The 16,713-nt window shown below is 42.4% G+C and overlaps 1 protein-coding gene across 1 annotated transcript; it reads left to right on the forward strand.

Moving 5' to 3' along the window:
- The first annotated feature begins 11,756 nt into the window (after window positions 1–11,756).
- LOC104833706 (forkhead box protein I1c) lies at window positions 11,757–13,645 on the forward strand. Its single transcript, XM_010570584.1, has 3 exons — window positions 11,757–11,863; window positions 12,642–12,810; window positions 13,163–13,645. Exons 1-3 carry the CDS (start codon window positions 11,757–11,759, stop codon window positions 13,643–13,645), a joined length of 759 nt encoding a protein of 252 aa, XP_010568886.1.
- Window positions 13,646–16,713: the final 3,068 nt, after the last annotated feature.

Consider the following 16,713-nt stretch of genomic DNA (forward strand, 5'->3'; position numbering starts at 1 on the left):
ACCTTGGGAAACAATCTTCTAAACTCCAAGTTTTAATTAAGAACATGTCCATCCCCACCCGTATTCCAGGGGAATGAATCTAAATACATCTCTGGCTCTCTGCTTGATGCTGTTCAACCCCATACCAAACAAACAAACATAAATAGTCACGATGCCTTTTTTTAGAATAAGTTTTCCCCACAAAAGCTAGCAAGAGATATGTAGGCCCTTAACCACAAAAAGACCGAAATGAATTCTGCATGCTCCAAATTTAGAGTTATTGGGATCCAAGATTTCTACTGAGTTCTATTTCAAAATGCAAATAAGAGTTCACGATTCAGACAGCCCTTCCGTGATCTTCTCATCCTGGTGTCTGATTTTTACTTATTAAATAAAATGAACAAAAAGAAGTGTTCTCTCCCAAGCTTAGTTATTGTAGAATAGCTCAAAAGTGCATTGTGTCACCTGTAAAACTCCCACACTACAGTTTTCCCAACTGCCAGCACACAGCGATGCACTGCCAGCAGATATCTCTGCAGTATGTGCCAGAATAGGATTCTTTGCTTATTTAAAGTGATAATTTGGCTGCTTTGCATCCTGCTTCCTAGAAATCCTAATTCTACCCCGATGTCCTTTGTCAATACCCATGCATCTCTCCACATCTGAGCAATTTTCAAGATTGTTTCTGTTTATAGGCTGCTTCTGCAGTATAAATTACCTTTAGCAGCCCAGAGCCCCATGTCAGGTAAGAGGCTGCTTCAAGTCTTTCCCAAGTACGCTGAATAAATAACACCAAGTGCCATCGAGCCCAACTAAGTCAGAAAAGAGCCGTACTTATTCTCCTGCTGTCAGACACTGCATTGGAAAAGCTTGGATAGTGGGGTTACTTCTACTGCAGATCACAGCTTCTCATTTTTAGCATGGGCACAGCATTGTTTAGTTGGGATAAAACTAGAGACATGAAGCAAAATATCCAGGACTGTGTTGTATCGTTGCTTCCTTTCAGATCAATGCTCTGTGTCGGGCAGTGGCAGTACGTGTTTTGGAGGGTCAGCACATTCCTTATTAGTCTTAGAACATTTAAAATTCCTTTTTGTGATTGTGCCTATCTTTTTTCCAAATTGACTGGTATTGAAGAAGGAGGGGAAAAAAAAAAAAGGGCAATTTGTCAAGACTCCCAGGCAGCTATAAAGAAAGAATGGTTGAAATCATCCCCATGTCTTACCTCCACCCACTGATCACCCCTTTATGGACCAGTCTACAAATAGTAACACTCAAGTTCCTACTTAAGACTAGCATGAACAACAGGATCTGCAATTAAATATAGATACATTCCTTGATGTTTCCTGGGTCATGTCACTACCTTTGTCACCACCCACGTATCTCCACCTTCTCTGCTCCCACTCACCCCAAGCAGCTGCTGGGGTGTCGATTGATACGAGTCCCTTGCTTGTGGCTCTATTTTACAAGTACAACGTTGGGCTCTTTGGGTGCCCTTGGAGTTGGGGCTGCAGACTGTCGCGTGGGCAGCAAACGGGGCACAAACCTAGCTCTGTTGCTTGTGAAGCTTCACGTTGCAAAATACCTCATACAATACCATTTTCACCATATGGCTGGGCTGCAGCTCTAAGGAGAGATGTTGTGCTTTGTTCACTTTGGGGACCATTCACCAGTATTAGAGCAGATGAGCACATAAGCAGTTGGATTTAGGAATATCTTTCGCATGGTAGAAGTGCTGACTTTGCTCCCCTGTGATTTCTGAGATCCTATTTGTTAGCTTTTGAGCATACAGCCAAATACAGAGTCCCTGAATGCTAGAAGTTTCATAAATTACTGTTTGCCTAGAAATTCACACCAGCAGTTAAATATGTGTAAGTCATCTTCTATTATTTCCCCAAAAGTGTTCTATCCAGAGCTCAAGAATTAGCACCAATATTTCTAAATTCTGAAGTCCTGAGAATTATTCATCAGAATTGATGAACAACTTGGAAAATAAGGAAGACACTAAAGAAAAATACTCTCACAAAATACTCATTAACTGAGAGGTATACTTGTAAATAACCATGCCTTTGCTTACGCACCTAGTCTAGCATACTACTGCAAAAATAGGTTAGTCAGAAAATACACAGGATTTGACTCTCAGATAAGGAAATCTTCAACTCTTAATCAAGATACAAGGTTTACTGAGAACTTACCTCTACATACCTGAAAGCACCACACACCAAATATGTGGGAAGAAGCTGAGCTTCCATTAAAATAGTCAGCTTCTTAAAGGTTTCATTTTGTTAAATTCAGCTGTCTAAAGGAAGGCAGTTATACACTGAGCATAAGGCAAGTGAGAAACTTTTAGCGCTACAAGTTGGCTTCAAACACTTTTAAATCCCAAAGACATTTCAAACTGATCAAACTGAAATACTGATGAAGAAAAGTAAACTAAGGTCAAAACTTAATGAGAAGAAACAGAAACAAAACTGGTTTATATTTATATATATTCTTTTTATCACACTAACCGAGTTCAAACATAAAATATGACTTCACAAATAGACACACAGCAAAGCTCCCAACCTTCCTAAAGACAGCAGAACCCAGGACTAGCATTACACTACAAATATTTTCACCTGAAACTACTAATGGTGAGAATACACTTCAGGTGGCAGAGATCAAAGCTTATTTCTTTTTAGACTCTGCTGTGTGCATTGGAAAGCCTCTCATAAGATGAAAAGGATGGAAAAGCAAGAAGGGAGCTTACACCTCTTTAAGGAGCTATCAGCAAAAACCTCAAAATACAATGTTAGCTGACGGCTCTCTGCTGAGAGTTGCTTTCATGTGATAGATAGACAAATACTTGAAGGATGATAAATTATGAACTGTGAATGATTATTCTAATTCAGAGGAAGAGAAGAAGGCTTATGTCTGGCATTGAGGAAGATGTAATCAGATGTCCCTGACTCATTAACCATCAAGTGTTTATCCTGGAATGAAGTCGAGTAGTTTAACTGGTACTATCAAAACATGCAATTTTTTCAGAATGAAGAAAAACCTTGACAATTGAACTTACTTATGGGGAGAAATACATCAAATCAGATCTATCAGTTAGGAGGAGTGGGTTATATAAAAAAGAAATCATAATGGGGAAATATTATTACCACTTGGTAACTAAGAGGTGGGAAACATCTTTCAAAGTGTGATCCTATCTTAAAGATGGGTATTATGGAAAACTGGAATATCCTAGGATGTTTATGCAGCCACAAATTGCGCCTTTGTATTGGGTTTGCATGGCAAGGGTTTGGTAGTGGGGGGGCTACAGGGGTGGCTTCTGAGAGAAGCTGCTGGAAGCTTCCCCATGTCCAACAGAGCCAATGTCAGCTGGCTACAAGACAGACCTGCTGCTGGCCAAGGCTGAGCTCATCAGTGACAGTGGTGATAATGCCTCTGGAATAACATATTTAAGAAGGGGAAAAAAACCTGCACAATTGCAGCTGGAGAAGAGATGAGTGAGAATATGCGAGATAAACAGTCCTGCAGACTCCCAGGTCAGTGCAAAAGGAGGAGGAGGAGGAGATGCTCCAGACGCCAGAGCAGATTCCTCTGCAGCCTGTGGTGAAGACCATGGTGAGGCAGGCTGTCCCCCTGCAGCCCACGGAGGTCCGCAGTAGAGCAGATGGGTGCCCGAAGGAGGCTGTGACCCCGTGGGAAGCCCACGCTGGAGCAGGCTCCTGGCAGGACCTGTGGACCCCTGGAGAGAGGAGCCCACGCTGGAGCAGGTTTTCTGGCAGGACTGGTGACCCCGCGAGGGACCCACACTGGAGCAGTCTGTGCCTGAAGGACTGCAGCCCAGGGGAAGGATCCACAGTGGAGCAGTTTGTGAAGAACTGTGGCCTGTGGAAGGGACCCACGCTGGAGCAGGGGAAGAGTGTGAGGAGTCCTTCCCCTGAGGAGGAAGGAGCGGCAGAGACAACGTGTGATGAACTGACCCCAACCCCCATTCCCCGTCCCCCTGCGCTGCTGGGGGGAGGAGGTAGAGGAAATCAGGAGTGAAGTCAAGGCCAGGAAGAAGGGAAGGGTGGAGGGAAGGTGTTTTAAGATTTGGTTTTATTTCTCATTATCCTACTCCAATTTTGATTCGTAATAAATTAATTTTCCTGAAGTCGAGTCTGTTTTGCCTGTGACAGTAATTGGCAAGTGATCTCTCCCTGTCCTTATCTCGACCCACAATCCTTTCATTATATTTTCCCTCCCATGTGCAGCTGGGTGGGAGTGATAGAGTAGCTTTGGTGGGCACCTGGCATCCAGCCAGGGTCAACCCACCACAACCTTATTGAGAAATTAGAAAGGATTATGCCTGAAGGGAAACTGGTAGATGGAGAACCTGGAGAGAGGTAATCCTGCAGATCAGTTACGAACAAAGGAGGAGTCACTGCCTACCATCCCTTTCTTCAGTAACAGCACTTGCTTAGGGGCCAGTTTCCAGTTACTTTTGTCCTGCCAGCTTGATCTGCGTTGTTTTGGAATTGTTCATGCAGCTCCCAGAAAACTTCTGCGTGGGTGAGAGTTATGAGTAAGTGAACTGGAATGAATTACTACTTTCAAATGAAAATAGAATCAGCAAAACACAACCCTGCTGCCTCTCCCTATCTCTTCTCTTCCCCAGGGTGCAGGATTTGTAATGCTAAAGGTGCCAACAGGGTGCACAAAGAGGCAGTAAGTGACCACCAGCTGCTCAGCCTGCCTGTGCCCTACAGGTGTGGGTCCCAGCTCAATACACACCACTAAACTTCTCAGGCTTGTCCAAGGGAGCGTTGTGGTTTAACCCCAGCCAGCAACTAAGCACCACGCAGCCGCTCACTCACTTCCCCCAACCAGTGGGATGGGGGAGAGAATTGGGAAAAAAAGTAAAACTCGTGGGTTGAGATAAGAACGGTTTAATAGAACAGAAAGGAAAAAAATAGTAATGATAATAATAACAATAATAAAATGACAATAATAATAATAAAAGGATTGGAATATACAAAACAAGGGATGCACAGTGCAATTGCTTACCACTTGCCAACTGATGGCCAGTCAGTTCCCGAGCAGCAATCTACTCCCCCAGCCAACTGTCCCAGTTTATATACTGGGCATGACATCACATGGTATGGAATACCCCGTTGGCCAGTTTGGGTCAGCTGCCCTGGCTGTGTCCCCTCCCATCTTCTTGTGCCCCTCCAGCCTTCTCGCTGGCTGGGCATGAGAAGCTGAAAATCCTTGACTTAGTATAAACACAACTTAGCAACAACTGAAAACATCAGTGTGTTATCGACATTATTCTCATACTAAATCCAAAACATAACACTATACCAGCTACTAGGAAGAAAATTAACTCTATCCCAGCTGAAACCAGGACAGGGAGGATTCAGGAGTGAGGGGATTCTTGATTCAAATGGCCCCTTGATTCAGACTTGATTCAAACAGTCCTTGGAGGGTCACAGCTTTTCACAGTGACCATCTCTGGTGATTGGAGACACAGACAACATGTAGACGAGCTGTGCATGTGCTCCAGCAGCTCACAGCCCACCTCCTCATCCATCAAGAAGTTGGTGACCTGCATCACCACAGGGCAGTTACCTTTGCAATTACGGGACCACGTGCGTCCAGCCAGCTTGCTTGCACCTTGTATTTTCTTGCCTTGTATTTGTCCATTTTGCGATATCAGATAATAAAAAGTCCCTGATTCGCTGTCTCTGAGCTGTGTGCAAGGCAGATGGGAGAGACATGTTTGAACTGGTTTGAATTTGCTGTGTCATGGATCCATCAAGTGTTTGTGTGACATCCCAAAAATCCCTTAAACCAAGGAACGTGTGGTAGAGAGTAGACAAAGCACCATAGACACTGGGCAGGCCCTCCAGCCCCTGAGTAGCTACCAACTTGTAAATATTGCAATTTATGACTGGGTAAAATGAGGCTGCTCTGTCATTTAGCTTTACGGCAGTAGGAGAGCCGCTTTGCCTATGGGATATTTGATAAGCATCTCTGATGCCTGTTGGTGCCACAACAGTAGACCTTAGCTCAGCTGGGAATTAGCTTCTTTGCTTCAGCGTTGCTCCTCCACGCCTGGCTGACTGTTGTCCTTTCTCCTCTGGAATAATTATGATGGCTGAAAATAAATGTGTGGGACAACTTGTGCCAATTTCCACAGTTTAACAGCACATGGACATTTGTGTGAAAGTGTGAGCCAGGATGTTTGTGTTCATTCTCCTAATTCTCTCGACAAAATGGTTTTATAAATAATCAGGCCTTAATTGTGTGATTCCAGTTAATGCAGAGGGAGTTAATTAACATCTGGAACAAGTTTCCTGGCCCGAGTTATTAGCTGTGTCTGGCGCAGAATTCAAACAATGTATGAAGTGAGGCCTATAGCCAAATGATTTTGTGCACAGCTAAAATGAGAAATGACCAAAGATGGATGAGGTATGGCAGCTGCCAAGATAATGTCCGTTTTTGGTAAACAAGTGTAGACTGAATCAAGGCATGATTGTTGTACCAGACCAAGAGGTGCACTATGTGGCAAAGAATAGGCATCACCTTTCAATTTATCTCCTCTTCAAACCCTCCAGCTCTTCCTACTTGTCTCCAAAAGCCTCATGGATCAGTGATTCCAGAGACTTTCATGGCTTGGGGAGGAACAATCCCACCAACATGAAGGACAGGTCTCCTGTGAACCTTGCATATCCCTACTGTGTTTTATCCCATCTATCTGAGAAGTGAAAGAGAAGGATGTAATTTTGTACCACTGAGAAGGAGAAGAATACCAAATCACAAGCAAGCAAACTCTGAACATCTGCTTCATGTATTCGTATCAAATAAAGAAATGGGGATGTGTCCTTTTAACCGCCAGCATCCCTCCTGCAGAAAGGTGCTGGGCAAACCAAGGACAGAATGTAAAATTTTGAAAATCTTTTTAGGTGAACCCAAACCATTCTGTCCAACCTAAACTGAATTGTTTTTATATATATTTGTAAAGCTTTTAAAATCTCTTTCCATCACTGTTGGTTTTAAGTAGAAAATGAGTAAAAACAAATTCAAGAATTTCACTTAATAAATGGCTAAAAGCTAGAGACCTGTCCATGTTCTCCCTCCACTGTCTTTGAAGCCATGACCTCAAGGGAGCAAAGGAGAAATAATATATTGGAGTGTTAATTTGTGCGATATTACTCGCAGTCAACCCTCGAACGTCAGTGTGAGCGGCTCCAGAAGGAAACCCAGCGCTCTCAGGAGGTGGTCTCCCAGACCTGCAGGTTTTCTCCACAGCTCCTGGCTTCTTGCCCACTCGGTGGTTGTCACTTCACTTGTTTGAGAGCTGCTCACTAGAAAAGGATTTGCTATTCTCTGGGAAAGGTAGATAATGTTAGAAAAAAGAACAGTCCATTGCATTGGAGAGTGATGGAGTGGGGTACCACATCTGCACGCCAAGCAGATAAGAAAGTACCGTCTAAACTCCTCCCTGGCCCAAAGGGAAATACAGTCTATCCTGGTGACAATGTGCTCACAGAGCTGTGCAAAGCCCTCAGCTTGGCCAGCTGGAATTTCGGGGGGGGGGGGGGATTTTTTTGACCAATAGTCACAACCCAGGTAGGAGAAATGGCTTTTCACCCTGAAAACCCTTCTTTTCCTGTTTTTCACTACTAAACACACTGAGCATCCCCAGAAATGGATTTTCACATATGCCTTGTGAATCTCCATATCTAGCTAGGGCAGGGATAATATGTCTGAGCTCGTTTATGTACTTGCTCTCTTATTTACCGCCTCTAATGTGATGAATTGTTATTGAAGGTTTCTTATCCACATTCCTGTTTCAGTAGAAACTCGCGCTGTGTTTTATGCGTGAGTTTTACACTGCTGCAGCAAGAAGGCATGCAGATGAAGAATGCTTCTCCAAATAATCCCCTAGCTAGGAAATATAAACAATTCTCACTGAGCTCCAGCAGAAAACCACAAATTCTGGTGCAAATTGTATTTCCATGAAGTTCTACGTATGAACACAAAAGAGAAGCACAAGGGAAAGCAATTCAATCAGGTGCCATTGCAGCCAAATTCCCAGCCAAGTCTGGGGAACTCTCCTCCTTATCCCATATCAAAGCAACTGGGAAAGTAAGTACCACCACCTTCACTTCCCCATCCTCTTCTTTGTTTGCTGGAGCTATGGATCTTGTACTAAAAAGAAAGCAGTTTACTGGTGATACAGACTACCGTTGAGTGATCCAAAGCCTGCTGAAGGCCACCACTTGTTTCCACTGATTTAAACCAAAAGAGGGTAGATTTAGATTGAATATAAAGAAGAAAACCTTTACTATGAGGGTGGCGAGGCGCTGGAACAGGTTTCCCAGAGAAGTTGTGGATGTCCCGTCCCTGGAAATGTTCAAGGTAAGGTTGGATGGGGTTGTGGGCAACCTGATCTAGTGAAAGGTGTCCCTGCCCATGGCAGGGGGGTTGGGGTTAGACTAGATGGTCTTTAAAAGGTCCCCTCTGACCCAAATAATTCTGCGATTCTATGATAAATGTAAAAGGTTTGGGATAAAGTCCTAAACTGCAACCAGCTCTGGCTCCCAAGTCAGTGAGAGAGAGCAGGAGAAGCTGTGCTGCTGGGAAACTCCAGTCTACACCAGTAAGAGGACCGGGTTATCAGCGTGCAGTCCTACACACTGAGGTATCCACTGTTATTCCAAGGAGCTATAATGACCTGTAATTCATCCCTGTTTGGATTTATGACCAGTCTGAATTTCATGTACAGTTTTCAAAATCTGTGTCATAATTACAAAAATTGCAAATAACTTTTTAATATCAATGTTAAAAAAATAGGCAAATCTTTCGCAACATTTTTATTGCCTATTTACAATCTCAAATCAAATGGTTTACAACTTTGTCTTCTGAAAATATACAACGTAAGAAAACACTAGCCTGGCAAAATTATGCTTTTATGATAATGACAGGGATGAGTTATAGTTGCTCTAGTTAAACTATAATGGCTGCACAGATGCTAGGGAAAAGCTATTGTACAACATGTTTTGCCACCATAAGCATGGCACCTGCTAGCCCCACCACGGTACATATAAGAGGGTATTAGCATTTCTTTATGAATATTATTTTCAAGGGTTATAACTGGACCATAAACATTCACTTGGGGATAAAATATCAGTATGCAGGCTTTAAAAATATACCTTGAGAAATACTCAGCCTGTTTTGCATATCTGGATTTCAGAAGCAAGTTTATGAGAGGTAATATATAATTTGTTTCTGATCATCTAGAATTCAAAAATGGTCTGCATTCTTCTCATGGTCTATATGAATTTTCAGCAGGTGAATTTAGTGATATTTACAGAGGCAGAAACTAAATCCTCCAGCCCACTGCTGGCTATCAGGAAATAATAATATTTATCCACAGATTATGTGTTACACAAATGGCAATGGTGGGAGTTTCCCATGTATCTTGCCAAGCTGCCCCTGCACCCACCCATGGTCCCACTCACCCTGAGATGCTGCTCAAGGACATCAGCACTGGTTGTTATGACCCACCTCCATTTGCTGAATTTAGGCTGACAAACCATCTGCTGAGATGGAAATTTAATCTAAGTGTTATTTTCTACTGAAATGGGTGAGGAATACAGCGGCCATGAGCTCTTGCATAGAGAGTAGAGCTAACCACCAGCTGTAATGCATGTTATAGATGTGCTAGACATGGGCGAGCTGATTACACTCACCACAGCAAGAAAATACAGGAATTGAGGTAAATAGCATTACTAAACGTATGACACTACAATTATTTGCTCTAATTCCTGTTAGATAAAACTTTAGCTATTATATACTGCCAGTAAATATGTGAGGATTTTGGTCAAAGTGTATTGTCCGACTTTCTTAGCAAGGCAATTTTCATAAATAGAATATGAAGAACTGAAAAAAAGAGCGCTAACAGGTTCTGTAAAATCAGAGTCCACCAACCCAATTCTGCTTTTTAAAAATTTTTATAGATCAGAAGCAAGACTGTTTGAATAACTGGAATTTCAGTGAGATAAAATACCTCCAAAGAGAAGAGCCGCTGCTAAAAATCAAAGTAGGCATTTACTTGTGGCTCAAGATTCACGGGTTTTAGTGAGGGAAAATCTTTCCAAGTCTGTGGCCCAGCTTCTTCTTTGCTTTAAACCTTCTAGTCCAGCTGGACAGAGTATGAATGAAGATCAGACATTATATATTTCGTTCTCCACCACTGAATCTGCTCTATCTTACTCAATATTAAAGCCCTGCTAATGCCTTAGGCAGCAGTAGCTGACCCTTTGTATTAAGACCTCCTCTGCAGTGGATGCCTCATGCACATGCCTATTGATGTATTTTAGAGTGGAGATAATTTTTTATTTTGGGTACCTGCTCTGGCTTCATATTCCTAAGAAAACACCTCTTGTGTCTATTTTTTCATGCCACGTATTTCCCCCTACTCCTGCTATAATGTATTGTTATATTCCACAGAAAAAGCTTTCTTATGTCCATCTATATCAAAACTGGAGGAGCCACTTAAGCATCGCTTTCAAGGGCTCTGTATCACTCAGATGAATTTTCCCCTAATTGTATCCTTTAACTCCAAAAGGGGTTTGGGGACATACTTTGTATGAAAGATGCTATAGAAAACAAAAGTTGCATTGCTAGTGGTTCTGCTTTTATATTTCCATCCAGGTAACTCTCTGCACACCAATTTGCTTTCTCTTTTCCAATACCCATTTCCTCCTGGGGCTAGTTCCTGGGACAGAGCTGTCTTCAAATAATTTAATTATCATGTGCCATACACCTTTTTAGTCCCCCCTGAAATGGTGCGTGATGCCTTTGGTTTACATCACTTGTTGGAAAACACTCCAAAGCATTGAAAAACCATTAAATTGTTACAGTATTGGATGCCAACACACAGGGCTATTAGTCTAATTCATCCTTCAGATCAAAGCCCACACAGGCAGCTCTCCTGCCTACAGCTATTTTCCTTTTACTTTCCTGCTTGACAGTAGTCCCTCATATCCCTCTGTTCTACTTTCTTTGAACATACACATTTTCCTTTAGTCATGGAAATATAATTTATGTCTATTATACTGTATTATAGATTGCAGATCAGGACAAGCGTGCATTACCGCCTGGAACGTCTGTTTATTGAACGTCGGGTTTCTAAAAATAAATAAATAAGAAAGCCACCCTGCTTCGCTGGGGAGAGAAAAATACAAAGGGGGAGGACTCGGGGGCTGGAGGGGGGGAGCTGCACTCTGTTCTCAAAGTTTAATTTCCAAGTAGAGACCTTGAAGCATGATTTATTAACATCATGCTGTTTGCTTTTGTCACGTTGTGGATGTGACGGGGGGGGGAGCGCTGGCCCCTCTCCAGCCCAGACCACCCAGCGAGCCGAGCGGAGCTACTGGCGGTGCACACCCCGGTTCAAAGGTTCACCCCCAATTCACCAGCTCCATCAGTCACCAGCCGCCTGGCTCCGCCACCCCATTGGAGGCAACAGCAAAAAAAACAAAAACACCCCCCCCCCCCCAAAAAAAAAAAAAATATCCTAACAGACAGGCTGTCTGGGACGCGAGAATTGCAAAAACAATCCCCACCCCATCACGGAGAGTATGTGTGCACGGAGGAGAGGGAGCGTGAGGAGGGGGGAGAGAGGCAACGAGACAGGCAGAGGGGAGGGAAGAAGGGAGGAGGGAGTCCAAGCTCTGAGAAACATCACTCCATCTCTCTCACTCCACAGGAGCTGAGCAAGGAGCAGGACGATGTTTGACAACACGCAGTACCCCTATAACTGCTTTAATTATGATGGGGATGATTATCCTACCTGTAGTTCTGACGAAGAGAAAAAATTCACCCGACCGGCGTACAGGTAAGATGAAGTTTTTCCAAGTCTCCCCATCTCCGGGGAGGTTTCTGAGCTCTGGGATGGTGGGATCACAGCTCCTGGGGGAGTGTGGGACCTTTCCCCAGGTGTGGGCGGTGGGTCTGGCCCCGGCGCAGGCACCGCAGCAGGCAGATTTCCCCCCTTCTCCCTGTTCGAAGTGTTCATGATTTGTTTTCTCCTGTGCGGGGTCACAGCGACTCTGGCATGCCGTTGAGCCACCAGACCTCAGATGGTCTCCTCCGACCTCCAGGAGCCCAGGGAGAAGGGGAATTAAACGCGCGACACGCCAACGGGTGAAACGGATGCCGATAATCCCCGGTGTGGTGGGAAGATGCGCGGTGTAAATGTTCTCGGGGGCACCTAAGGTCCTTGCCACGAGCAGGCAAGGTCTCCAGTGACGGTGTCTCTGAGCCTGGTCTGTCTCACTGCAGCCTTCCAGCTCAGGAAAACTTTTCTGATGGGGTTTGAGAGGTGGGTGATCTTTCTGCCATCCTCCTGTATCTAAGCTCTCTGTGCTGAGCGCCGGGGCAAACAGCCCGGTGGGGACTCAATTGCCTGGAAGTAACGGCTGAGTATCACCCCGGGGGCTCGGGTTGGAGAGGCAGCAACCCCGCTCGGGACTTATCCCTGGGATGTCTCGGGTCAGGGCGCAGATCCACTGGGAGAACTTTTGGAAGCAGGATATAGGCACAGATACACCCATGTGGTCCCAAAACCTGAGTGTGTTAGGCGATGGTGTAACAGCAAGTTTTCCTTTTTTCAGCTACATTGCCTTAATTGCAATGGCCATCCAGCAAAGTCCTTCAAATAAAGTCACCCTCTCTGGCATTTATGACTTTATAATGAAGAAATTTCCTTACTACAGATCAAATCAAAGAGCCTGGCAGAACTCCATCCGACATAACTTATCGCTTAACAGTTGTTTTGTAAAGGTAAGATCATTAACTGTATATTTACATACACACTGTGCGTGGCTAAAAAAAATATATGCAGGAATAATCTCATCACTGAGAAAGAAGGGAAACAAACAGCTGAACTGCGAATCACTTAAAATCTCTCGAGTCGTCAGTTATAGAGATACAGAGTATATGCTTGTCTGATGCGTGCTAATAGATAACAAATTGAAGAGGATGGAGTTTACATCCTATTGGTATAATGAAAGAGAATAGGCTTAAAAGTCTTGTCATATGTGTTTACACCATTCTTGAATGTAAATGAATGCAGATGTTAAGCAGCAGCATCTGTAACACATACAAATACTGAACTGCCTTTAAATAAATACAGGTTCCCAGAACAGAAGGGAATGAGAAGGGGAAAGGAAACTATTGGAGCTTTGCAACGGGATGCGAATCCATGCTGGATCTCTTTGAAAACGGGAATTACAGGCGAAGACGGAGGAGGAGGAATGTGAAAAGGGAACATAAGGAGCAGAGACCAAGCAGAGGGAAAAGTCCTTCATCCCCCGATATGTCTTCTGTGGACTCTGCTTTAAACAACATTTCTTCTTCTGAAAGTAAACACGGAAGAACTGAATCGGGCCCAAGACTACTGGAGCCTCGTGGGTTTGCTCCAAACAGCGTGACCAACAGGCAAAGCCTAAGCAATTCCTCCTTAGCAAAATCGGATTCTGAAATTAAATTCAGCATCGATTACATCCTCTCAGCCCCTGACCCTTTGCCTGTCGTGAGATCTCAATATAATAGGCAAGAAAATAAATATCATCTCCTGGAGGCCCAGCAAATTAATCTCCAGTTCTGGACAATGTGATGTTATTTATTCGTGGTAACAAAATCTGAGCTGCAGTGTATTCAGCAGCTTCATGTCACTGAAATTCAGGCGCCTGCCTCCTCGTTTGCTTCCTGAGCAGTACTCAGAAAGGGTTACCGATTCACGAGCTGATACTCTGTCTGTACCCAAAGAACTTCGCTAAGATTAAAGCATAAATAACAGTTACCAATATCGGTTTTCACTACGCTGAAATTCATGAAATTCTAGCTTTGTTTTCTTAACTGTCGTGGACATCATTTAACACCACAAAAAAATTTCCTTTCTCAAGCAGAATCTGACAGAAAAGAGACTTGCTTATCACCCGTTGCTTTATTAAAGACAAAGTGAATTTGATTCCACTTACACTGGTGGAAATTAGGATTAATTCCACTGAAGTATATAGGTCAGAACTTAAGCTGATCTAAAACAGTGTAATTCTGTTGACTTACACTGGCTGAGAATGTAAGGGAAGCGGGGGGGGGGGCTTAGTTTTCTTAAAAGGAATCACAGAAAATCACTCTGTCTTCCCTTATTTTTTATTTTAACATCACGTTTCAAGCTGTTGTGCAGCTTTAATTCATCATTAATTAGAAAATGTAGTTATTAATGTTTTTTAAAGTATATTTTTGTTGATATTCAGGGCAGAGTTGTTTAAACTGGTGTAGTGAAGTTGTATTCAAAATAATTCCAAGAAAGCTAATCGCAAGGCTGTTGAACTCTGATTGACTTTGATGGGTAATGTGACAGAGGCACAGGGCCTCTTAATGCCTTGGTTTAAAAAAAATAACCCTCTCCCCTTGTACTATCAGAAAGCTTCCTGAGATGCTGCAGGAAAGTCCTTGAATATATTTCATTTAGCAAGTGTGAAGGGACACCCAGCTTTGCAAGAAGCTGTATCCAGTGTTGACCAAAGCCAAAATTCTACCTACCTGCTTTGAGACAAGTTGTATATTCCTATTAAATAGATTTTTATTGATCCTTCTTGGAAGCAATTACCAAAGTAGTACTTGATACGATTTCAGCAAAGCTGGTGAGATTTATAATTTACAGATAGCAATGTTAGATCATGAGCTCCATTTCTAAAGAAAGCCGTTTCTTTACCATTTACATGCGGTCAGGTATTTCAGAACAGAACCTGATGGACAATGATGAACTGTAATGAGCATTTAAGAACTTGCTTTTATACAACTTGTTCACAATGAATTGCTTCCCAGTACCTTGGGCAGCATTAGTAAAGACTCCACAAAATCTTGGTTTTGGCCTGGCTACTACAATCTTCACCTACTGCAGATAATAGAAAAAAAGACAAGGATTCTGGCAGTTTTAAGCAATTATATACAGAGAGGTAAAATTATCTTTGCAACATGAACTAAAGGTAAATGAAGGTATATGAGATAAGATTAAGCAAAATTGTGCTAGAGGTATGCTCAGGCATGACTTGAATTTTTATGCAGAAGCTTTGACATTTCACTAAGTTATTTTACATTGTGTCTAATATATACTGTACATTTATACTATATATTCTTATATATTGTTATTGAGAAAGGGAGCAATATCACTGCACTTATATGTTGTAAAAATGCATGATGTATGTTGTCATGATGCTGAAACTCCTGCCATATACTTAAAATTTACCATCAGTGGTATTTCACACTGATTGGTAATAAATGCTCATTTTTTGGAAAACTATAAAACTTGCTATCTTCAGGCATTTCCATAGCATGCAAAAGTCTTTGCTTCTTCTTCAAAATAGACAAAATGGAAAATCATGTCAGTTACATCACTGCATGTCTTCCAAACTTTGAAGGGATGATTTCTTGTGACCAAATTTTACCTTCAAATGGGAGCTTTCCATTCTCTGTGAATCAATGGTTATGCTGGGCAATTATCTGAAAGCAAAATTTGACTCATTAGACCTGATTGATCTGCTGTTTACATTGATGTTAGAAAAAGAAGAAAACCTCTGGGGTCACTGGGCAGGTGGATTCTCATTTGAAGAGGGACAAGGATTTGCTCCTTTAGTATTTATGTTCAGTAGTAAATAGATGTGGGAAGAGCATGTCCTCATTTAGTACTTCAATGTATGCATGCACTCACATGTGGGTTGGTATGTGTGCACCTCTAGGATCCTCCCTACATTTATATATTCATGCTTTATATGCAGATTTTTTCTTGATTGTTTTAAACATGGCAATGCTGCTGTTAGGCTGATAGTACACATCTGCAGTATATTTGAAATATATATTTTTTGCTGTGAAATGTGCAGATATGATTCTTACTATGTGTTCTTTGTTAATGCTGTTAGCAAAAGGTAACTCAATGACAGCGAAAGTTCCTACTAAGCATACACCTTACCCAGGTGAACACAGTGGGCTGCTGAGGCTAATGGAGATACAGTTATGGCTACTAAGCAATATAGGATAAATGTGTTAGGAAAGGCAGAAATACACCCAGGTGGATTTACAGCAGAGATCCAAAACCATTTTCAGTAAGATGAATTAATATTCACAAATAGCCATGTCCTTTGCTCACAGTAAAGTGCCTGCTAGGAGAGACAGTCATACTTGAGTTTCCCTAACATATAATCAAAGAAATTTGTGTACAAATAGGTGTTAACATTTGTTTTGCAAAGGATATCAATCATATTTCAAAAAATGAAGGGACATATTTCAATTTACCCAGTATATTATATTCTGACGACTCCAGAAAGGTTTCCAGCACTTAAAGTGAATGGCATTTAATATAGAACAACATAACAGGGGTGAGGGCTAGACGTGACCTTATTCAAATGTCGTAGCCATTACAAAGCCATTCCCAATGTAATTATAATTAAATACTTTATGCCTTTCTTGCAAATCCTCTGATCGATCATTGATATTAACATTAATATTGTATTACCCCCGAGCAAATGTCTCCCACACAAGTGTTATGGATCACCAGGTTTCCATTAACAAAGTTGTGAGCTATTGCCGTATGCTGGTCGTGGATAAATTTACGTAAATTACCTTTTCTCAGGGAAGGGGGGATGAAGTCTAGTTTTTTTTCTTTTTATCCCTGCACTCTGAGTC

Source organism: Haliaeetus leucocephalus, unplaced genomic scaffold (assembly GCF_000737465.1).
Source record: "Haliaeetus leucocephalus isolate CR32 unplaced genomic scaffold, Haliaeetus_leucocephalus-4.0 Scaffold295, whole genome shotgun sequence".
Classification (NCBI taxonomy): Eukaryota; Metazoa; Chordata; class Aves; order Accipitriformes; family Accipitridae; genus Haliaeetus; species Haliaeetus leucocephalus.

Excerpts from the sequence above, each read along its gene's own strand:
- LOC104833706 (XM_010570584.1), top strand. The coding sequence starts at position 11,757 with ATGTTTGACAACACGCAGTACCCCTATAACTGCTTTAATTATGATGGG. Across the intron at positions 11,864-12,641 it reads TTCACCCGACCGGCGTACAG|CTACATTGCCTTAATTGCAA; the intron begins GTAAGATGAAGT and ends TCCTTTTTTCAG. Across the intron at positions 12,811-13,162 it reads TTAACAGTTGTTTTGTAAAG|GTTCCCAGAACAGAAGGGAA; the intron begins GTAAGATCATTA and ends AAATAAATACAG.